Consider the following 23,833-nt stretch of genomic DNA (forward strand, 5'->3'; position numbering starts at 1 on the left):
TCCTGCTTATCATTCATGCCTCCTCTGTACAGAGGCAGTGTCGGTCACAGCAAAGGCCCCTAAATGGACTCCAGTCTTGGGAGCAATGCATCTTCATCTCACTTCTTCACACTCCAGAAAATAGGCTAATCGCCGGCCCACCACTCAACCCACTAATCTCTAAAAACTCACATTTACTGCAGAGTTCTGGCACCTGTCTTATCTGAAGAGAGAGGGGGGGATCCTCTCAGTGGAGAAGTCAGTGTTACCTTTGGCCTCAAAATTATAGTAAAACCATGGCTGATAGTAAATTTGCTCATTTTAACATAAACAGGGAGTTCATGCGAGAGAGGTGCTAGGAAACAAGGCCGTGGTAAATATTTCCTCTGTGGGCTCCTTCTTCTCTATAATTGAAAGGTCAGCCTCTGATATCAAAGTTCATTCATGCCTGCAGATGCTGTGTGTGGATGGCATACTGTTTGTGTCATATGTCAAATCTAAAGGCTACATAAACAATCCCCATACTGAGTCACTGAGCCAATATCTTCGATATCTCCTAATGGTTTTAACAGAGCTGCCAATTACACTCACCTGACCCCCCTAAGGGCTGAAATCCTCGGTCCTTTGTCTCATTGATGCTGCGAACAGAGGAGATTCCTGCAGCCACCGCTCCCTCAAGTGGCAATAATAAGTCACTCCTCATGAGCATTATTATCATGCTGACTGATTTGTCTTTTGCCTTTAGGCCCCAGGAATGATGGAAGCTCTGGTGGCTCACTGAAGCCCCCATGTGGACTGAAGTGGAGATTTTCTATATCAAAGGTGTCACATGAGGAGGTCTCTGGTCTCGTCTGCAGCTCAGAGATAAAACTTTCCATGACAGGAGTGGACACAGACATTTTTTTAAAATGATCTGATGCTGGAAAAGCCCAGTGAGTCAAACTGAAGAATAGCAAAGAATCATGTTTCACTGCAGCACCAGCAGTTTAGATTTCAGGAGTTTTTGTAAAAAGAAAAAAAAAAAAAAAAAGCCATTTACTTCCTTTTCATAAATCTGAAAGAAACACTGGATGTGTCGTAATCTTTGTAAACAGATATCTGCATACACATGCAGAGGCTGTAGGCAACAGGACAAGATTTTGGTATCAGAAGTGTTTTGGTTTATGTTTTTAGTCTGAGAAGAATTAATCACATTTTACAGCAGATAAACAGTCCGTGAGGAGTGGCAGAATTGGCTGGGATGCAGTCTTGGAACCCACTGGCTAACAGTCTGACATCAATCTATCTTCATATTAGTTTTTGAATTTGTTTTTAATTTATCTCCATTCATATGCAGATATCTGTTTATAGAGCATAGCCATAATGAGCGGCACATGGAGGAGTAGGTCTTGGCCCAGATATCCGCTGGTAACACCGGATCAGCCAGAATTGACCATATTTGGGCGAGAGGCTGGCGCTATGGAGGAGCAAGGTGTGAATCTGACTGTTAAGCCAAGGACACTATTGGCAAACAGCCTGTTACTCAAAGCAGCCACGCCCTTAGTTATGTGTAACTTTAAGCCTTTAACATGTCAAAAGGTGAGTTATATAAAATTCAACCCTGTACACTTGTTATGAAGAAGTAAATTAGCTGAAAAGACCAAAACCATTTTTTATACCAGGCTGTGAACGTTTATTTCTGCTGTAAAGTTGGACATTTTACCATTGTTTGTTGAGCCAGCCTCAAGTGGTCAGTCAAAGAACGGCAGTTTTTGGCTGCTTCCTTCTAGACCTCGTTTTTCAACCTTGGAGGTTTCCGTTTGATTTCAAGATTGCTTGTGAAACAGCATGGCTAATGAACAAATATTGCAAATAGAGGTGTGTGTGTGTGAAGCTGGTCTGTACTGGTGATTGTGACAATAAGTACACTATTCACTATCAGGCCTACTACAAAGGAGGCACCTCCCACCATCCTGAGGCTGAGTTCACATATACACTAGTATTTTTAATGCATTTTGGCCTCCTGTCCACATGCAACCACCGTTTTAGGTCACTGAAATCAGATATTGAACTGTCCGGGGTGAAGATTTTCAGAAAATTACTTTTCATTGTTGACATGTAGATTGAGAAAACTTAGTTTTTTGCTCGTAACATCAGAGTAAGTGATGTTATATCCTTTGTGAGGCATCACAACATTTCGTTAAGTGGTGGATGTGGCCAAAACTGTGCTGGCTCTAACCTTGCTAACAGGACTTTCATGTTTATACATAAGTGTAGTTATTTCTCCACTATTTTGAGGAATGGAGGCGTTACAGAGGACACTACTCCAGGCAGCCTTCCACTAATAGCTTATTTTTCCAGGCTTCTGATTGGCCAACATCTTCTTTTCCTGTTCTTCTCTGCACTCTTTTAGGATTAAAGTTACACCACTTACTGATTTGGCTTGCTCTCCACAGTGCTTCAGTCGTGTTTATGTGTTTAAATTAATTTATAACAGTGCTTATGTGCATGTTAATTTTTTTGAGAACCAATGGGGAGAACCCTGTTTTCAAGCCTGAGTGAGCAGGAACATCTGAACACCACCTGCTGCGAGTGAGAGTCAATGAAAACTAGCAGGTGAGCACAAAGGTCAAAAACTCGCTTTTTAGAAGTGGATAAACAGTTAAAATCTAGCTTCTGTCACTCTTAGTGGTAGTATTGATGCAAACTCAACCGAACCTACTGTAACAGCATGCTGGTGCTGCAAGCTAGCATTTACTCAACTAGATGCTAACATCCGCATGTTTATTAGTGATGTTTGCCACGCTGAACAGGTTAGCAGACCTGTTAGCATTTGCTAATTAGCACAAAACGTACAAAAAAATGTTTGATGGGAAATGTTAAACTCATGAGCATTGTTTTTATCCTGAATTAGTTTTATCCAATGTTTTATTGTGCTGTTTTAACCTGAATTTAAAAACCTAACTGAGGATGGTGGCTGCAAATTAATCTCAGCTAGATGCCTGTATACATCTGTTGTATTGCTCCTTGTGTAACAATCTAATCAATCTAATCTCATTTAAGAAAATCCTATCTGATATCCATTCAAAGAAAAATATTTGAAACAGAACAGCTGGTGTTGATTGAGCTCTTCTAATGGGGATACAGTTTTATGAAAAACGGTTGGGAACAACTGTTTTACTGCTGACACAATGTAAAACATTATTCTGGACACAATCATAAAACTACAGACTGTGTGGCATTGCTTTATTCTGTTAAATGAAAAACACAAACTATATTCACAGCTCAGCTCTGTACACTGCAATGCAGGAAATCTACATGACTTTTCTTTCATGAAACCACACGGGCCAAATATAACTCTCTATTTCATTTAAATAAAAGAACTCAGGATGCTCTCAGTTAAAGTCTGTTTGTTTTAAACAGTGTCCATCACTCAGGCTTCAGCTCATTTTCAGCCTCTTCATTTCTACGTTGTGTGCCGCTGCCTCCTCCTGGTCTCTTTTGGCACCTCGGCTCTCGTCGGCCGTCTTCTGCTCACTGTTCACCTCGGAGCTGCTTCCTCTTGGATTTTTCAGCTCCCTCCTCTCTCTTCTCTCCTCCATCTCACCAATCTCCTCAGCGAAAAGGGTTTTAAGTGCAGGAATCAGCTTGGGGAGAATTTTAAAGTCTCCAAAGCGAGTCTGAGCAAAGAGGAAATGGAGAAAATGGTCAAGTGGCTGTAACAGGTCTGAATTATTACTCCTAAAAGCAGTGAGGCTCATAAATACTGTGGCAGAGTCTTAGCCTACAACTAGCTTCTGTTCAGCCTTACATCTTAAAAGAGAGGATCTTTGTTTATTTTAGTTTGCATTTGAAAATAAAGTCAAAAATGTTGAGGAAAAAGGTCAAACCTTCAGCATTAGTGCCAGGCATAAGAAAAAATATATCAGAGGAGGAAGTTTATTTAATTTTATTTGTACATTTTGTAAATGAAGTCAAAATAGCCCACTTATTACATTACACACTGTTTATGTGCTCAAAGAGAAGTAAATTCCTTGTTACTGAAACTGAATTTGAAGTACAATTTCACCAATTCTTCTACACAAGGCATTTTGTCAAGGCAGCCATATGCGCTAAAGCTTGTAGTTTGATTTATTCTCCAAAGTTCAGCTTTACTCCTGAAAATGTCAAGTTTATTGTTGACATTTTGACATTGTTCTCAAAATGTCAAACAACCCAAATAAATCTTCCTCTTCATTATTTCCCTTATGCTTGGCCCTAAACTCTTCCATACTGTACCAATGAGCTAGCCTTTTTTGAGTATTATTTTGGAGCTTAGTTTGGACAACGTTACTGTACTGTAGGACGCCCAAATAACATCTCATTTGAAACGATCTCAAGTCTCTACAGCTGCTGCAACGGCACAACTGAGAAGGATTTGAAAAGGCAAAAGAAAACATTTTGTTACTACTGATTAATGCAACAAAGTTTCATATTCATTACAAATAAACAAAAACATCAAAGTTCATTATTGGCCTTGGAACTAGACAACGCCAACACAGAGTCAATTGACCAGCTTTTTGCAGTGTTTAAACTGTATCACTCAGTCTTCACCAGATCAACATACAGCTGACAGCTCAGGGAGAAGTTAGTGAATGTGCCTCAACTGGGATTTATTTGTCAAATTAAAGTACTGTTGATTATTTTGGATGATTTTTATTTATTTATTATTCATATTGGTGTATTCCTGTTGGTAATTTATTTATGGTGCCTTTTATGGCTTGACTGTACAAATGATTCCCTCTTGGGCTGAACATTTATCAACCCAGAGTAAATGGGTTTTTGTTACCTTAAAATGAGCCGTTTATATCCACACTGGGAGCAGGTGCTGGTATACAGAGATCACCATGTTGCACTGCCATTTTTCTACAGTAGCCCAGAATGGACAAACCAACAGGCTCTAGATAGGGCCATTTACATTTTAGCGTCGGCCACTGTACTAAACAGCCCCTCTGCAACAATAGAGCACCGGAAAACACCGATTTTTTTCTTTCAACGTGAATCCGTTTTATTCTGTGTTTTCACTGGTTTTAATCACCTGGGTCAGTTTGTTTTGGAGAGGAGGAGACCTCTGTGGCTAATTTGGCTCGCGGTAAAAACCTCCTCAACAATGAACACTGAAGGGATTCTAACCAGGAGAAGTTACAGCTGGTTGCAATCTGCAATCCTCACAGCTAGATGCTCCCTAAATCTTACATACTGTTCCTTTTAATATCCATTTCTTTTATCATCTATTTAGATCTGGTATTGTGTGATTAAAGAGTATTTAAACACCCAAACCACTTTTTTTCAGCTGAAAATCAATGTATATGGGTATTTTGTAGAGGTGCTGATGGATTCAGGTCCACATCTTGACATTTTAGTGCAAAGTATTTGAGCTCTACATATCGTGCTCTACCCGTTAAACATGGCTATTAGAACTGACTTTTGCTATTGGCGGCAGGTGACAAAGGAGTGACTGGCGTGTCTTAGCCTCGCCTCCCAGCCCTACACATGTTGTATAAAAAAAAAAAAAAAAAAAAAAAATCACATTTAAGATGCATTTTCTGAATTTCCAGAGTAGGGGCACTTCAGCCAAAACTCTGGCATTTAGTTACTCTTAAAAGATTCTCACCATTTGATACCAGTTTTTGCTACTGGTACACATCATGTTCTCTATTAAAAGCCCAAGATATATACGCAGTGTAAAGCAAGTGAGACCTTTGTTGAAAGGGTGTTCAAATGATGCATTCAGGTGCAATTATAGAGACCACAAAAATAATTCCCCACGTAGAAATTAGTTTGTCAATACACTGCAGCAGCAGAGAGCTGTCAGGTGTTTTTTAAAACATCACAATGCAGCTGTGACATGCCTCCAGTCGGCAGTGATTAGGATATTACATGTGCATTAATATTGTTGTCTACAGTAATACGTACTCTCATGTGGTCGAACGATATCCCCACTCTGTCACTGAAGTCTTCACTGAAGAGAGGGATCTTGGCGTAGCGCTGGCTGAAGTGGTTCAGCATGATGAACTCAGCGTTCATCCTCATGCCGATACCAATGGCCTGGGAGGTTGTGCTGTCAGACAACATGAAGCATTAGGTCAGAGATTGACGGCTTTCTCACAAAACCTGCCTTTTTAGTGTGTCAGAGGGAAACTGTCGACAGAAATATTGTTTTCTATGGACATAAAAGATGTTTTTGTGAAAACGGACGCTCACTCTGGCACCATAAAGATACAAAAATCAATGACAATATCTGTGGAGAGTAAAGAAATTTACCAGTGCACTCAAAAATAAGTGCAACCTCAAACAGCCAATAAGGGACATTTCTTTTCTTAGCTAAAAACTTTCCTTTTCTCATCCTTTTCATTTATTTGTGTAAACAACATTAAAGCCCTGCAGAGATAGTTGGTGCTACAGTTTATTTTACCTACCTGTGTCTTTTCTCTACAGCCTCCTCCTCCAGCCCGTCCTCCAGTGTGGCCTCGTGGATCAGTAAGGTTGCATTCTTTCCTGCAGAAAAGCAACAACAACAAAAAAAGCCGAATCAGTAGCCTGACTCACAGAGAAGCACTTACAGCCTCTTCCTGTCCCACAGGAAATCAATCAGGTAGTCGGCGTAATCAAGATTTGGCACGCCCTGTTTGTCTGCTGAGCTGAGCCATCTATAATGAACAGACATGGGATACACTCGCTGTCTCTTTGGAGGCTTTGCTTGGACAGAATCCAGTCAAGCAATTTAAGAAGAGTCAATGAAGTGGGATCCCACAGGAACCATTAGAAGATCCTGCCAGCTACAAGAGTGATCGAAAGCATTAAGAAATATCTGATAAATTATTCAGATACAACCCGTGTAGTCAAGCTACAGTTAGATGACCTCATATGAATCTCTGCAATATTGAAAGTGTACGCTCAATTTGCTTTAACATACAGTTAGTCTTTCTAGATACACTTCAGTGAAATGTGGACTTTAATCATTGTGAGTGGTACTGACCGGTGTGTACGAACGCATCGGAGGGCATGGTGTCACCAGAGAAGGCCAGTTTCCAGCCGGACTGGTGAGTGAAGCTGCAGGCGAAGGCGTTTTTGCAGTGACGCACTCGACACGTCTGGAACTGAGACACATAGAATCAAAATGATAAGTAAACTTTAAAAAAAAACAACAGAAAGCCGTTATTATTGAAGGATGACGTGCTGTTAAATCACCTTTTCCAAATCATTCTTCTTCAGCATTGCTTGGATTGAAGACTCTGTCCTCTGATCCGTCACCTTAGCATCCTCACACAGAAATCTGTTTGGGATAAGGCTGAAACAAAAACAGGTGACATTAAAGACATCAAGCTCACAAAATTAAAAATCTACAGCCATGTTAGATCATGTTGTTAGCTTGATTAAAGGGTTCATTTTTGTACAGTCAGTGGTGGAAAATAACAAAGTACATTCACTCAAGTGCTGTACTTCAGTACAAGTATTTGTTACTTGACAGATGAAAACTTTCCCTGAAACATGTGATAAGCTCATAAAATACAATGTGTTGTTAAAGACACACACACACAAACACACACAGACTAAAAAAATTTACCAGGTGTTACTCTTGACTCAGCAGCCACTCTTGAGTGGAACATAATGACACTGTGTCCCAGCAGCAAACAAGCATCTGACTATTGCACTGCATCACGTTACATCAGAGCTCTCTGTCCACACTGAATCCATTAAACCTGCACCTCTGTTACATCATGTAAACAAACATGTAGCTATCAGCTGTACGCTTGAGCTCAGACTGGAGATGTAACAACTTAACAGATGGGTGAGAAGCCAACTAGAAAATACAAGTTTTATATTGTGATATTTACTAGAAAACACACACATTATAGCCAACAGTAAGTAGTTTAGTTTGCTATTAGCGATGGTAATTTACCAGAAACTCCCTGGCGATCTCCCTCTAGCCAGCTGCCATCTTAGTTTTGTTTTTTTTTTGCAGTCAATAAGGAGGCATAGTGCAAATAATTCCTTATTTCAGCGTCATTAGTCAGCCGTGTCTCGTCCATTGTGGCAAAGCAAGCGACAGGAATACACAGAAGCAGAGCATCTGACAAAAGTTAATCTCTAAACGGCACACTGCATCACTCGAGATTTTTGGGTAACCTCTTTTGTCTGATTCAAATAAAAAAATGTTGTCATACTGGTGCAGTTTTAGTTTTCTCATCTGTTCACCCTAAAAAACTCATGAAGTTTCTAGTAAACAAACACGAGTAATGCTCCTCCACCTTCCACCTCTATTGAAATCCGACCCTCCCTCATGTTGCCGTGCTCGGCTCACAGCCTGTCACACACTTGTGGCTTTGTTATTCTGTTAAAATACATAATATTGTGTTACTCAGATTGTCATAAAGCTGATTGCTAATGCAATACAAGTTGCATTTAGCGCTGTGACACCATCAGCAGAGGTTGCTGATTTACACTTAATTTGCCAGAACATGTCATAATGACAATTAAGGTTCAGCCAGTTTGCATAAAATCAAACCGGTTTAAGCGCATTAACTAGACTGGCAAAACCGGACATTGATCCAACTCTAACCTCGGAACATAAATGTTAAGTCTGTGCTGTCCTCTTGAAATGTCTTTTTGTCCACGTACTTGATATGGTGGAGAATCTCCTCGCAGTGATTGTGATACTGGTGGAGCCAGGACATGATGTCGGCGGGGGCCACCAGGTAGATGGGGCGGAATGCTTTTCCTAACGTCGTCTAAGAGACACCAACCAGTGATAATTGATTTTTATTTTTAAACATTAAACAACCAAAGGAAACAATGCATCAGGATTTATGTAACCTTTTCTTCTACATACCAGTGCTCTTTCCCTCTGATACAGCAGCATCAGCAGCCCCTAAAGCAAAAGAAAAAAAGAACATCAGGTTAGTGGTTCTGTTGGAGCAGCTCACTTCACTTTGAATAATCTGGTATTTCATATATTTAAACAACAATATGGTTATCATGTGCAGCTGCTTACTGTGTGGTGGTCCGCGTGCATGTGTGAGATGAAAACAGTTGAGATCTTGGACAGTGCTTCATCCAAAGTGTCCCCGTAGTGTCTGCAGAGCTGACCGAAGGTTCCCTCTCCACAGTCCAACAGCAAGGACTGACTCGGGCTACATGCAAGCACAGACAGATTGGCATGAGGACGAAAACCATTACCGGACATAAACCGAATGAGTGCATATGCAAAAAAATCTCATGTCTCACAGGGCAACATGGCGTCCAAAAGTCTTAAATAATACAAAACATATCAAAGTGCCTTTTGGGAATATAAATACACTCAGCGCTCAGGGGTGTTTCCATTTTTTCCACCCCATTTATATCATTAAGGGTAGGCTAGACAACAGAAACACCCTGTCTGTTTAACTCAATACAGTTCAACAGCACCAAAAAATAAATCCTCCAAAATGTTCAGTAAGTATAATCAACACCTCTCTCAAACTGTTAGACGTACAAACATTCTAACTTTCACAAAGGGAGGATTTATTGATGGTGATGTACATTACATTGATAATGTGTCGGTGAAGATTCTCAGTCATCCAGGTCATGGTAATCTAAAGTATATTCAATTCAGGGTGAGCATCAATAAACACTAATGCAAAATTTTTACTTCTAGTTACGACGTAGGCTCCATGTTGACGTAGAGCCTACGCCATAACCTACACCATAGCCTGACGTGCACCTCCCCAGAAATGTAACTGCACGTCACGGCGACACAGACCTCATGTCTATTTCTGTAAGCTAAAACCATTTCCCTCAGTGGAAACAAAGCTTTAATTTAGTTCAATTTCACGGACAAGAAACAATAAATTGTGAAGACAGTAAAGCCTCCACTAAAATAACATTTTAAGTCTTGTGTGTAATTTATCCTTCAGGGATTTATCCTGGCTTCATATGAGCAGAGGAAATCTCCACTCATCGCTAGGCTAATCTGTACAAAGTAAAATGCCATAGGCTCGTGCTAATAACGTTACCATTTTATACGTGTTTGGAAAATGTGTTCAGTGTGACAGTTGTTTGATCGGTGAACCTTGTGAGTTGTAATGGAGCCAAACTATGTGCAGTTACCTTTGTTAAATGCTGCTGTTGTCCCTGGTTTTATATGAGAGGAGGAAGACATCGCTAGCTGCTAGGCTAATTTATACAATGTAAAATGCCATAGGCTTGTGCTAATAATGTTAGCATGTTGTATTTGTTGGGAAAATGTGTCCAAATAAAGTCTTTGTCTCTGAATGCTGCGAGATGTAGTGAAGCTGATTTGTGTAGTTGTGTTTGAAAATGTCTCTATTAAGCCATGTTTAATGTGTGTTTAATGTGTGTTTTGAATCAACTAAACTTAACAGCACTTCACAGAAACCTCCACCGCCAACTAGTGTTTTGGAGGTGTAACTTCAGAGTGACAGGGACAGACCACCGCACAAGTTCAAATGCTCGTGTGTAGGCTACAGCATAGGGTCTGCCGCACAACTATAAATCTCGCTTAAGGGGATAAACAAAAACAAAACTGCATAATGTTATTCAGTCGAAAAAAAATCCAAGAGATAGAACACAAATGCACCATTTAAAGAGGAAACACAAGTTTGAGTAGAATACTTAAAAGTTGATTTTCGCCAGATTTTAATTTTCTTTACATTAGCCTTTCCTGCTTCAAAAAGACAGAGAGAAGTTTTCGCTGCATTGTGCTGTGAGCAGAACACTCTCAGAGGACAGTTTGCAGTATGCTTCTGGTTATTCCAGATAGAGAGAAAAAGAGGCTCCTGATGAGTCATAAGATTTCTCCTCTCCCTGCTCCTTTTCTTATGTTCTCATCTTATAAAATGTTGTGTTGGGAGTGTACACCAAAGTGATAAAAATAAAAGTGAAATAAAAAGCAAAAACAGTATATTTCGAGTGATGATAAAACTAAGAGCAATAAACAACAGGATGAGTTGTGTTGCAAATGGTAGTTTTATGATCCAATGATTATTGTTCATTTTTATTTAGTTTTGTGGGAACTGAATAGTAACAATTAAGTTAACTAAATACAAATTAACAGCAGTATAAGAATGATCTCTTTACAGTCCACCTGTGGGTTTGTGTGGAAACCTGAGCTCCATACCTGATATTGACTAAAGTGCCACTGACGTTTCTGATCTTCATTGGAAGAGCTGATCCTGTTCCCAAGAAAACCACCTCTGGGTAATTTTCTCCTTTCCCTGCAGTAAGAAATATAACCAGATGATACACTTTTTCACATCACTGGAGGACCATCCACTTAAAAGTAAGAAACATTTTGTTGGGCTTTAAAACTAAACGCATCCCTCTAGAGTTTAAAGAGGAGAACTCACCAGAAAGCTCTGCAGTGTCAGTGGAGCAAATCTTCCTGCACTTGTCTACTTCTTCCATAAAGTTTGGGACCTCAGACGCCTCTTTCACAAACTCCTCAGCGTTGCAGGAGGGGATGGCGTCTCTAACGAATGAGAAACAGAGTCAAGAAGACACACACCACTGCCTGCAACAACAAGGCAGGGAAAACAGGGATTCTTTTCACATCTGACCTTGATGCGCCTCTACAGTGCTTGACAGAAACAGCGGAGAAAAAACACTGACACTTGTAAGACGAGGTTAAAAAAGAAGAAAGAAGAAGAAAGCGGCTGAGCGCAATGGTCCATTCCAGATTGTTTTCTGTGACAAGGCAGCGCTCGGAGCTGCAGAGTAATGTCGGCTAAATTGGGGGGATTGAAGGACAAACTAACCTTTGCCACTCCATTACGGGTCTGAGCTGGAACTTGAGCAGACACTCGGCTCTGACGTTGGGGACGTGCAGGGCAGCCTGGGCCTCCTGGGGGATAAAGACAAAGTTTTGATGTTTTCTCATGGCTACTTTTTATGGATCATACTTGATTTATAACTCTGTGAACTCTGCCTTTTAAGCCAAGCAGAGATATAGTTACTTAAAGCCACTGCAGTAAACACTGCCATAAAAACAGGATATAAAAACACAATAGAGCCAATGGGAATGATAATGAAATAATGTACTGTGATAAACTCTAACATATGATACTACCCAACAAAGGCAACCACAGTAACTGCACATTTGGTCAAAATTGAACTATGACTGAAATTAAACCTTTGGATATCTGAGCCATCTTGTGAAAACATTCCTGCTTCTATCCTGTTCTGTTCTTGAGAAAATAAGGTGTAAAAATTGCAATAACTACAAAATCCAACCAAAACCCAAGATCACCCAAGAAAAACTACAGTAAGCATATTGTGGCAAATGGTAAACGTACGAATGAGGATGATGAGGATGTGTTAATGAATATAGCAGGATCAATGATGACGATCATGGTGATGATGTGAATTAATCTTACTTGACGATGAAGTAAATATTACCACAAAATAATACTTGAGGGTTCTTTCAAAATGTCTCTGTTACTGCTTTTAAAACAGACTAATAGATTATAAATGAAACAAACAGAAATTAAATCTAGTAAGAAATGAAAACAGTTTCCCGCATACTGAAAGAGACACTAAAACTGTAATTACTCCATTTTGTCTTTGCATTAGCTGTACGGCTGTTTAAAGGTCCAGTGTGCAAGATTTAGGGAGATTTAGCGGCATCTAGTGGTGATCACTGCAAATTGCAACAAGCTGAAACTCCCCCTGGTTAGAATTCCTTTAGTGTTCATTGTTCAGGAGTTTTATACCGTGAGCCGAATTATCCACAGAGCTCTCTTCCTCTCCGAAACAAACAGACCAGCTGATTAAAACCAGTAAAAACACTGAATAAAGCAGCTTCATGTTACAAATCAGTATTTTTCTAATGCGGTTTGGCCTGTTGGACACAGGCCACTAGCCCAGCACCTGCTGATGTCTGCTCACCTGTTTTCCCTAATAACTTAAGATCCTAGGTGGTATTTAATGCAAAATAAATTATCCAGAGAGGTCTCTGGACCAGTTGATAAAAACACCAGTAACCAAGGAACACAGAATAAAGCAGTCTGACATAAAAAAAAACTAAGGAAAAATGTTTTTCCATGCTCTTGTTGCAGATGGGCTGCCGACTACGTTGGCCAGTGGTCAAATCGTTAATTTTTAACAAGGGGGGTGCAATGTGGCTTTGATTTTTTTGTGTGGACACATAATCAAATATGACAGCTAGGGATGGGTCTCGATTTTCGATTTTCGAATAGTCGTTTTATTTTTGAAAAATCGATTTTTTAATGCGACTATTACTATTCGCCGTCTTATTCCCCCCCCCCCCCTTTATTTGACATGCAATTCAGCTCCTAACCGCACGAGGGCAGTCTAGGATTGCTACAGCGGTGTGAGATGCTCTTCTACAAACAGGAGAAACATGCAGAGACTACTACTCCATGAGGAATGTCCGCAGTCATTCGGGCTTTCATAGTCGAGCGCACTTCCGCGTTCTAGTTTCCTGTAAAAATGAAAAATCCCTGCGATGTGAAAAATACATGCCGAGCAGTCACTGGTGTGCGCGCACAGGGCTTGTGGACGGCGAATACTTGCCATGATTTTTGAATAGTGTTTTTGCTTGTGTTGCCCATCCCTAATGACAGCACAGATGTGCAAAATTAATCAAGATAAAGAAAAATGGCATGACCTATATACCTGCTGCCTTTAAAAAACACAAATAATGCAGTAGTATTGCTATTGGAACACAGACAAAAAAACATTTTAAAGTATAAATAAGAGTAGTTCTGAAATAGCTGTGAAAATGAATCTTAGAGTCACTCTTATCCGATAGACATTTCCTTAGCCAGTTATAATTTCTCTTTACCTGTGAAGCCTTGGGCTGATAATTGATGCTGCTGTCAGGTCCCTGTCCTGATACCTGCCTGGTTTCTTCCTGTCCCTCTTCTATCTATTGCAATAATATAGATAATAAATGTGCAAAGCAAAATTCATAAATAGAATTAGGAATAGTAGTGGTGACATAGCTGTGGAAATTAACCTCAAAGTCACTTTTATGCTATAGATGTTTTTTCTCAGCCAGTTATAATCTCTCCTCACCTGTGAAGGCCCTGTATGATCATCCTTGCAGGCCTCTGGTCCACTGTTTCCTCCCTGACCCTGCTCTTTCTACTGTGGCAATAAAGATTAAAAAAATATATGTGCAAAGCAATAGTGAGCACAAGTTCTTATTAAGGAGAAGTGGGTTTATTCCTAGCATGACACTAGCTAGCTAACGACTCAATATAGGTAACAATAACATTCGTATTCCTGTTAACTAGCTTAACTTGATATATTGGCATCTATTAATTAGTCATCATTTAACCAACAATAGATACATGCAACAGCATTACTCAACTTACACGTTTTTTTTGGAAGAAACTGTGCAAGGTTTGTTGCTTCTTGCTGGCTGGTTTGCTGAACATAGTTAACACAGCAGCACTGCCCAGCAGCACATGTCTCCTCTGTGCCATTGATTCTGATCACAACACCACAGCACTTTTGCCAACACCTCAGTAAGAAAAGTAGCTATTGGCTGTCCTAAAAGCCGCTAGAAGTCGCTAAATGACGTCATCACCTAATTTGCATAATCTACCATATGCATGTAATTGTAATGGACGCTGTAGGAGAGAGGAATAATGTCGTGGAAGAGACAAAAACTGAGTAAAAAACACCCTGAATATGTTTAGAACTACAAATGAACCTTCTTTCAGTGATTTATATTAGACAAAGAAAATTTTACATTTACATCCCGCCCTGACTGTACGCCAGGTCGGGATCATCCAATGGCAGTTCCACACATGCACGATTCACTTGCAGTCTGGACGCGGAGGGGTTAACATCTCCTGCTCTGACTGCAGCTGGGAAGGAGGTCTGGGCCGCCTATGAGTGCTTTGGGGTGAGGGAAGGGCCCACGGCAGCATCCGCTGCTCATTAAGAAGAATAAGAACGATTCGTGCTTTCACGTCAGAGTCTCCGAAAGTCTCCAATAACATCAGAAAAAGTTGCTACATTTGTCGCTAGTCGCTTTTTTGAAAAAGAGTCACTAGAGGGGTCTGAAAAGTCGCTAAATATAGCGACAAAGTCGCTAAGTTGGCCACATGTGTATGCGGCCTGGAGCTGCCTTCTCAGGGTGCGTTTAAAGACGGCTCAGAAAAATACGTTATCAAGTTAAAAACGAACTGAACGATTGTAAGGGCTGTAAAAAGTGCGGGGGACGGAGGGCACAGATACGGGAAGTGCGGGGGACATGTTCCCTGTGCTCCCCTCTCAAATTACGTCCGTGCCTGAACACACAGATTCTAGATTAGCAAGGGGGAGGCTTTTTGCTCAATTTTCTAATAAAGGGGATGGCATCCTCCCTCATCTCCCCCTCAATTCGACCACTGACGTTGGCCAACGCGAAAAATGCAAAACACTCTTTCTAGAGCCAGCGTTTGGTTCCCATTCTGGGTTACTGTACATACTACTATATATTATATTTACAGAAATAAAATAATGGGATGTATGTGTAAAGCTACTAAAACTATGCTAAGAATAGCGACAGTGCTCCTATCAGTAATCAGTAACAATGTCTTCCATCAGCGTTACCTTTGATCTGTAAGACTTGAGCTGTGGAAAGATCTCTGGGTGAATCATGTTCAGCTGAGTCTGAAGCTTTTGACTCCTGATGTTGTGGACCGTACAGACTTGTTCATTAAGGATCAGGTGTTCGGTTGCGGATGGAAACCTGCAGGAACACACAGAAAACTCGCAGCCTCAGTATGTTTAATTGAAAGTTACAAAAAAAAAACAAACAGAAATCTCTGTGGAGTCTGGTTTCAAGGACGGAGAATCCAAACCTCTCCATCCACTTTTTGTATTGATCCGTTGTCAAAACAGACTCTGGAGTCATGTGGACGACCAGTGCAGCAGGGTCCTCTGTCCCTCCTGTTTGATATCTACAGAGGAAAAAAGACTCAAGTTAAAAACTATGAAGTTCAGATGAAGAAACGAGCATTTATGAGTTCCTAAAGTGTACAACACTGATACTCTAACCGACTACCTTCTCAGCTGCTGATTGGTGCAAACAGCTTCCACAAACTCCTCAGATGGACACTCGACGACAATAAACACTGGTCCGGGGTCAGCAGGAGTACAAACCTGCTCCGGACGGATCTAAAAGACAACAGAAAAAATTAGCGTCCGCAAATACAGTTCAGAGCTGCAGCTTGAAAAGAAGGTCATATTAGACAGAGCATGTTTATGCAGCACCTCTTTTCCTTCGTATGTGACACTTTTCCCGTCCTTCAGAGCTGTTACGAGAGGACCAATTGCTGCTGTGCCTCTGCGGGGAAAAATGGATAAATACAATACAGTTTCTAAACGGCAGCATAATTGCAAAACATTCAAAATGCTAAAACTAATTAATGTAGTCTTAAAAAGATTGGTCAAAATAAAAATCTGTCATAAATTTATTAATATTCTGGGTGATTGGACTGTGGATCCTTTGGACTCTGAGATACTGTGATAAACATTTTTCATTTTCCATTATTTTCTGACATTTTATGGACCAAACAATTATCAATTAATCATTAAAATAATCAACAGATGAGTTAAAATGCCACGTCAGAGTCAGCTGAGCTCAGCTTTGCCTTGACAGCTTGTGTTAATACTTTAATCTGTTAAATCACTGACTTAGAAAACACACCATATTAGACCGTATCTTATCTAAATCCTTAATGTTCTGTTCCATTTAGATTAAAAATCCACTCACACAGGCAAGCCGAGCTCCCTGGCTTGAAGGACTAAGAAATTTCCTTTCTTGGGGTGAAGCTGTAAAAGTAGAGAAGGAGAACTTCAGATACAAAGTTCACTCATGTGTACGTCACATACAGGACAACGACATTTTTAAAGTTTCTTACCTTGCATATGAAGGAAACCACCAGAGAGGGATCTCTGGTTGTGTTTCGTGTGTCACCTTCAAGATCTGAGAAACAAACAACAAGGCAACATTATTCAGCGTGTCACTAAAAACACTGTACAGTGCCTTGCTCAAGTATTCACCCCCCCCCCGATGTTTATCCAATTTTGTTGAATTACAACCTGTAATTTAAATGCATTTTTATTTTTGATTTTTCTGTAATGGAACTACACAGCGTAGTCAAACTTTGTTAAGTAAATTTAAAAAGAATTGTTTTAAAATATCAAAAAAAGGAACACCCAGTGGCTTACTGAGTAGAGCAGGTGTCCTATATACAAAGCAGTCCTGGGTTTGAGTCCAGCCTGCGGCCTTTTGCTGCATGTCATCCTCCCTCTCCCCCCTTCACACTGAGAGTCCTATCTAATAGAGGCAAAGGCTCTATTAGATAGGCTCAAAATTATCTTTAAAAAAAAAACTGGAAACTGCTACATGCATATGTATTCACTAGCTTTGCTCTGACGCTCTGAAACTCTGAACATCCCACTGAGCACCATTAAATCCATTATTACAAAATGGAAAAAATGTGTCACCACAACAATCCTGCCAAGAGAGGGCCGCCCACCAAAACTCACAGACCAGGTGAGGAGGACATTAATCAGAGAGACAAAGAGACCAAAGATAACCCTGAAGGAGGTGGACAACTCCACAACAGAGACTGGACTACCTGTACATAGGACCACTTTAAGGCATACACTCCAGAGCTGGACTTTATTAAGAGTGGCCAGAAAATTCAATTTTAATTTCATATGACCAGAGCGACATCTTCCATATGTTTGGGGAGACTACCACATGCCTCCTGTGAACTCCAACATGTTCTTATCTCTTTCATTAAAGGAATAGTGCACCCAAAAATGAAAATTCATCCATTATCTACTCACCCATATGCCGAGGGAGGCTCAGGTGAAGTTTTAGAGTCCTCACATCCCTTGCGGAGATCCAAGGGGCGAGGAGGTAGCAACACAACTCCACCTAATTGGAAGCTTTTTTTCTGATCCATGAAGCTCAGCTCTGTGGAGTGTACAGCTTCAAGTGGTCATATGAACATATATTCAGTCTCTGCTGTGGAGCTTTCCAGCTCCTTCAGGGTCACTGGTGGTCTCTTTGTGGTCTCTCTGATTTATATCCTCCTCACCTGGTCTGTGAGTTTTGGTGGGCAGCCCTCTCTTGGCAGGATGGTTGTGGTGCCATATTTTTTTCTATTTCATAACACCAGATTTAAAGGTGCTCCATGGGTTGTTCAGAGTTTCAGATATTTTTTATAACCCAACCTTGATCTGTACTTTCCCAGAACTTTATCCCTGACCTGTTTGAGGAGCTCCTTGGTCTTTATGGTGCCACTTGCTTGGTAGTAAATCTTGCTCGGTGCTGCAGACTGAGGCCTTTCAGAACAGGTGTATACTGACATTGTGTGACACTTAGATCACACACAGGTGGACTTTAACCAATTATATGAGTTCTAAAGGTGAATGACAGCACCAGAAGTCTTATTTAGGGGGGCAAATGCATATGCATGCACCACTTCTCAGTTTTTTATTTTTTTTTTAAGTTTCAAAACAAGTTTTTTTATTTTACCTAATTTCATTAATCTCGACTATGTTGTGTAGGTCCATCACAAAAAAGTCCAAATAAAAATCCATTTATTTCCATAGTGCATTGCATTGTGGGACAACAGTGTCTGTCAACACCACTCACAATTTTAGACAGCATGCTTTCTTATTCATACCCCAGTTTGACTTTTCTACCTAAGTTAGCAGCCAGGAAATTTGGTACAGACATTCATGTTCCCCTCATGGTGATCTCTTAACTTAGGATGGTGAACATGGTAAACAATATACCATTATCCCCCTCAGGATTAAATATAATAACTTCTTTACCCAAGCTTCAGGATTTCCCCCTCCCCCTGGACTCACCTGGACTGCTTGTACCATCTCTGCAGGTGTTATTGTGGATGTCGTCTCTCCGGGGAGAGGGAGGACTCTGAGATGGGCTGCTCCTGCCTGATTTGGGGGAGAGCTGTCTGTCTTCATTCCTTAACTGGGCTGGAGAGTGAAAACAGAAAGAATCAGCGGTCACCCTAAGAACACTGTCAGAAGAAGTCTCAGTGAAAGTCAAAAGCAGGAAAGACTCACCAAATATTGGCACCTGATAAACAGTCATCGTTTCGTCCGTGTACGTCTCTTCAGTGTACGGTCGAACCGCTAGAGGTGTATGACACAGTAAACATCACACAAGTCTGATATCATACAGAATGCAGTTATCTAATTCAGTTTAGTAACTTCAACATACACAGCTTGATGTCTGCTAGCGGCCCAGAAAACGACTTGATGGCATTCACATAGTTCTCCTTTGATGAAAAAAGGCAGAGAAGAAAAAGTCAATACATGTTTCATTAACAACCTGCTGTAAGCATAGATAAAATAGATACTGTATGACTGAGCTTCTCACCAGCTGCGGAGGACCAGAGAGCACACACTCTGGAACCCCTGTGTCCTTTAATGTTAAGATCATCCCTGCAGAGGAAACAACACACAAGTGTTCAGTAAAGAAAAACATATATCATCAATCTCTGTTATGTTTTTATCAATCAAATCAATGTCAGTCAAAATCTAGCTAACAGCTACATTTGGTCTACGGAGTCTGGCATGTTGCACTGCCTGCCATGTTTCCACAGTAGCCCAGAAAGACAACCAAACACGGGCTCTCCGTAGGGCTTTTCGCATGTTTTTGCATTTTCACTTCACCCACTGTAGTTATCAGCCCCTCTGCTGCGAGTCGAACAGTGTCGGAAAAACACAGATTTTTATTTTGAAACTGCTTTATCAAGTGCCTTTACTGGTTTAAATCATCACATGGTCAGTTTGCTTGGTAGAGGAAGAGACCTCTAAAAACCTCCTGAACAAAGAAAACTGAAATTATAATATGCATTCATTTAGTGATTTGTAACTCCTAAATTAAAAGTATTAATTTGTTAGAGGCCATTTAATGAAAACCACAAACAGCTTTTCAGTAGTATTTTCTATGAAATTGACCTTTTAAGTTGATATGGTGAAGATGTAAACAAACAGCTGCTTATTCCCACATCCAGCAGTTAGAGAGCAACATCATCATTCATTCCGAGTGGTGTTTGTATCCACCTGATTATGTAAATCCAATATTCACTCTCTTTTAGCTCTGTTTTGGTCTCCACCAACTCCTGAGGGAAATATCTGTCTCTTCAGCTGCTAAATGCCCCACAGTGTCCACCAGCTAGTCTCTAACTGTGTCCGTCTGCTGTTTGCTGCAGAGCAGGGCACGTACAAAGCTTTTAAAGCTTTTTCTCTGAAAATGACACACATTGAGAACGGTGAGAGTGAACCAGAACAGTAAAGTTGCAGCCGGACAATGAGCTGAAACTCACAATAAAGCTCCGTAAAGCTGAGGGGAGCTGCAGATTCCAATTTATCAGACAGATGTTACTGACCTGATAAACCTCCCACGTTCTCCCAGCTCAGTCTGGTCAGGAAGATGTTGTCCAATCGAGCAGCTTTCAGTCTGTCAGAGGAAACACGAGAAAATTAGTTCTCTCTTGTCTTTGCCCATCAAACTGTCTTTGTGGATAAACAATACGTGTTCAAACCAGCTTACTTGTGTTCCTGCATGAGTCTCTGTGTTCCTTCACCACAGTTGAACAGGTATCTGCAGCAGAGAGAAAGTTTGACAGGTTCAGTGTATAAATAAAAAACTGTCGGACCTGAGGCACATTTTGCCTCGATATACTGTTGAATAAACTGTGGTGTCATTTTGGGCCTTTGCAGACAGTGTGAATTTTTCAGGCTTAGTCATAACATTATGTCCTTAATTGTTTCTTCTAAACTTCAGTGTAGAAGAAGGCTTGCTTGTCATTTTATTGTAATTCACAGGGGTGTAACAATACATCAGTGTGATAGATATGTAGATTGAGTGACCAATGATCCAATATCATCAATGCAAAGTGAAAATATTGAAACATCTCGTCATCTTTAAGATATGCCTTAATTAATATTCCCATGGCACGTCTGTGTCACGATTTTCATCCAAATGCACGTCCTCGCTGAAGATTTAAACAGTGCTGCAGCCCAGTGCCAGACAGACAATGGCAAGCAGCCAAGAAAAAGACAATAAGGATATTTACTGATATTGGCTCATATTGATCGCAGGCCCCTGAGTTGCATTGTTTTATCAGTGTCCAGAGAATTGAAATAATATCGCATCGTGGTAAAACTTGTGATTTACACCTCTAGTAATTCATAAAGGTCAGGTAGGACAGGAGTGCCCAGACTACAGGTGCTTTGAGGACACAAACGTTCATGTGAAACTCTTGCTTAAATTATTTAAATATGACTTATTTTCAAATAGGGCTGCAACAAATGATTATTTTTCTTGTTGATAAATCTGCAGATTATTTTCTCAATTAATTCGATTGGTTTCTGACTATAAAATGTCAGAAAATGGTAAAAAAAAAAAAAAAAAATTCCATTTACCGTCACACAAGTAAAGAAACCATAAAAAATATTCACATTTGAGACAATGGAATCTGTGAATTTTTATGTTTTCTTTAAAAAAAAATACTCAACCAGATTAATCGATTATCAAATTAGTTGGCGATTAATTCAATAGCTGACAGCTAATTGATTAATCAAATAATTATTGCAGCTTTATTTTTAATTACGCTAAACCTCATTTTATTGAGGACCACCTGAAAGCATCCTAAAGACTCTTTAAAGGCCAGGACACTCCATCAATTTACTACTGACTGAGCTCGGCGTCTGTGGCTCAGGCAAACCTTTTGATAGTCTTTTAAAAAGCCTGTGATTTCATCAGGGTTATCCCGATGTGGGCTATATTTTACACTTTTAAAGAAAGCATGTATGTTAATTTGCCCCTCTGAAGTCCACCAACTTCATGGAAGTGCAAAGCTGTGCCCCACCCCGTGGTCTCACCACCTTTACTGGTTGTAAGTTTCATGGCTGTTTCATGTGTGATTGGGTGTAGTAGGAATTGTGTGTGCACTCTTTATATTTGCAAGTCTCCAATTCTGTAATGCAACTGCTGCACATTAATTGTCCTCTGGATAAATACAGTTGTATCTTATCTTACTGACACACCCTGGAGTAGTCTGCACTTGTACATCACTGCAGTGGGTTGAGAAGTTAAACCACTAGAGGTCAGCAAAAAACTGAGTTTCAGTTGATGTTAAATATGTCTCTGTATTGTTAATGTTTCAATAATGATGCCAATTATGCCATATTTTCTTTTAAAAACAAGATAACACATTGCACCTCAAATATTTATGTGTGTGCTGGTTCCTCAGTGAAAGCCTGGGCTACTGAGACTCATGACATATGTGTGTGTATGAATTACCTGTTGTACTCGGAGAAGACATACAGAGTAGCAGCACTGTCTCTGCTCCCAGCACCCACCACCTGCAGGTACACCGTGGATGGTCCGTGAGCGTCCCCTCGTTTGTTCCTGCTCTCTTTGGCCTTCAACCGCCGCAGCGGCTCCTTCTGCTTGGCTTTCCTAAAACCCAGCGGCTGTCTTATATCTGGGTTATTATTATTACTAGTAGCCATTGTCCGGAAAAACTGCAAAACAGTCCGGCAGAGAGGGAAATCACAGCGGGCGACAGCCGGAGGGCCAGCAAAGAGAGCTCTGCCTTTAATAAACAGAGGTATAAATGGCCTGAGCTTCAGATGGACCGTATTCATATTAAATACGTTACAATAACTTAAAAAACACGCACCGACTAATCAGTACATGCTTGTTTAAACATTTTCACACGCTTTTTAAGAAGAGTTCATTACCTAAAAGTAGCTGGGTGCGCTTTCAGCAGGACTTTAGAGGTTGCTTGACACATGTGACACTTCTTCCGGCATCTAATGATGACGTCCAACAGTCTTATCGCTCATTGGTGTGTAGAGTTGTTTAGCACGTCTGTGGACCAATCACAGCGGCGCTTTAAGAGAGGGAGGCGGGGATAGAACTGTTTATGAAAGAGGGGTTTCACATTAACAAACTACTACAAAATAAAACGACTTAAAATAATATAATACATATTCAGCTCTTAGAGAGTATCTTAACTGTCATACAACTCCAAAACATTATGCTTATTAAAGGAGAAGAAGGTAAATACAAACAATGCGATAATTAAAGCCATTTTATTATATATAAATTACATTTATTTAAGTAAAAGTGCTACACTTTGAAACAGCATCTGTGAAAATGACTTCCTGTCTCGCCAAACACTGCTAATTAATGAGTTGGAAACTTAGGTGGAGTTTTGTCAGTGAATGAAACACTGTTAATGTTAGATAAGCATAAGATGTTATTGCAGTGGTGAGAGATGTATTCACATTTTAAAGTAAAGTAGCAGTAGTACAGTGTAACAATAATCTGTTACAAGTAAAAGCCCTGCATTCAAACTCTTACCTAAGTAAAAGTAAAATATAATTAGCATCAAATAGACTACTTAAAGAACCAAAAGTAAAAGTACTCATTATGTAGAGTGCCCCATTTCAGAAAAATAAATTACTGAATTAGTATTACTGATGCAATGATGTGGTTATCACTTTAATGTTAGAGCTGGTAGAGGTGGAGCATATTGTAATTACTTTAAATACTACTAGGTAGATTAACTAATAATTATAATAATAATAATAATACATTGATTTAAATTTTGTATTTATCAACATCTGCAAAGTAACTAATGGCTAAAGCTGTTTATTAAATGTATTAGTGTCAAAGTAGAAAGTAGCATAACATGGAAATACTCAATAACAAATATCCAAAGACTGTATGTAGCTAGCAGTCCTAACATAAATATAGGCTGTTTAGTTATATCTACCACTGTGTACTTGGGGGTATAACAGGAATGTTTCA

General features: G+C 40.1%; 1 protein-coding gene across 3 annotated transcripts; it reads right to left on the reverse strand.

The window, feature by feature from the left end:
* Positions 1 to 3,190: 3,190 nt before the first annotated feature.
* Positions 3,191 to 22,865, reverse strand: elac2 (elaC ribonuclease Z 2). Of its 3 annotated transcripts, none has more exons than XM_033643752.2 (25): positions 22,759 to 22,865; positions 22,316 to 22,610; positions 20,561 to 20,611; positions 20,397 to 20,467; positions 19,382 to 19,446; positions 19,223 to 19,280; positions 19,066 to 19,134; positions 18,847 to 18,975; positions 16,878 to 16,942; positions 16,730 to 16,788; positions 16,228 to 16,300; positions 16,019 to 16,131; positions 15,816 to 15,914; positions 15,565 to 15,703; positions 11,754 to 11,839; positions 11,346 to 11,467; positions 11,117 to 11,213; positions 8,993 to 9,131; positions 8,831 to 8,869; positions 8,620 to 8,729; positions 7,189 to 7,288; positions 6,977 to 7,097; positions 6,417 to 6,495; positions 5,914 to 6,058; positions 3,191 to 3,638 (listed from the first exon to the last, which is right to left on the reverse strand). In XM_033643752.2, exons 2-25 carry the CDS (start codon positions 22,525 to 22,527, stop codon positions 3,399 to 3,401), a joined length of 2,481 nt encoding a protein of 826 aa, XP_033499643.1. In that variant the 5' UTR covers positions 22,528 to 22,610; positions 22,759 to 22,865; the 3' UTR covers positions 3,191 to 3,398. The 3 variants fall into 3 exon arrangements, with proteins under 3 accessions (XP_033499643.1, XP_033499644.1, XP_033499642.1); XM_033643753.2 differs by having other exon boundaries at positions 22,316 to 22,539; positions 22,759 to 22,841; XM_033643751.2 differs by having other exon boundaries at positions 22,316 to 22,834.
* Positions 22,866 to 23,833: the final 968 nt, after the last annotated feature.

The sequence above is a fragment of the Epinephelus lanceolatus genome, chromosome 18 (genome assembly GCF_041903045.1).
Source record: "Epinephelus lanceolatus isolate andai-2023 chromosome 18, ASM4190304v1, whole genome shotgun sequence".
NCBI classification, from domain to species: Eukaryota; Metazoa; Chordata; class Actinopteri; order Perciformes; family Serranidae; genus Epinephelus; species Epinephelus lanceolatus.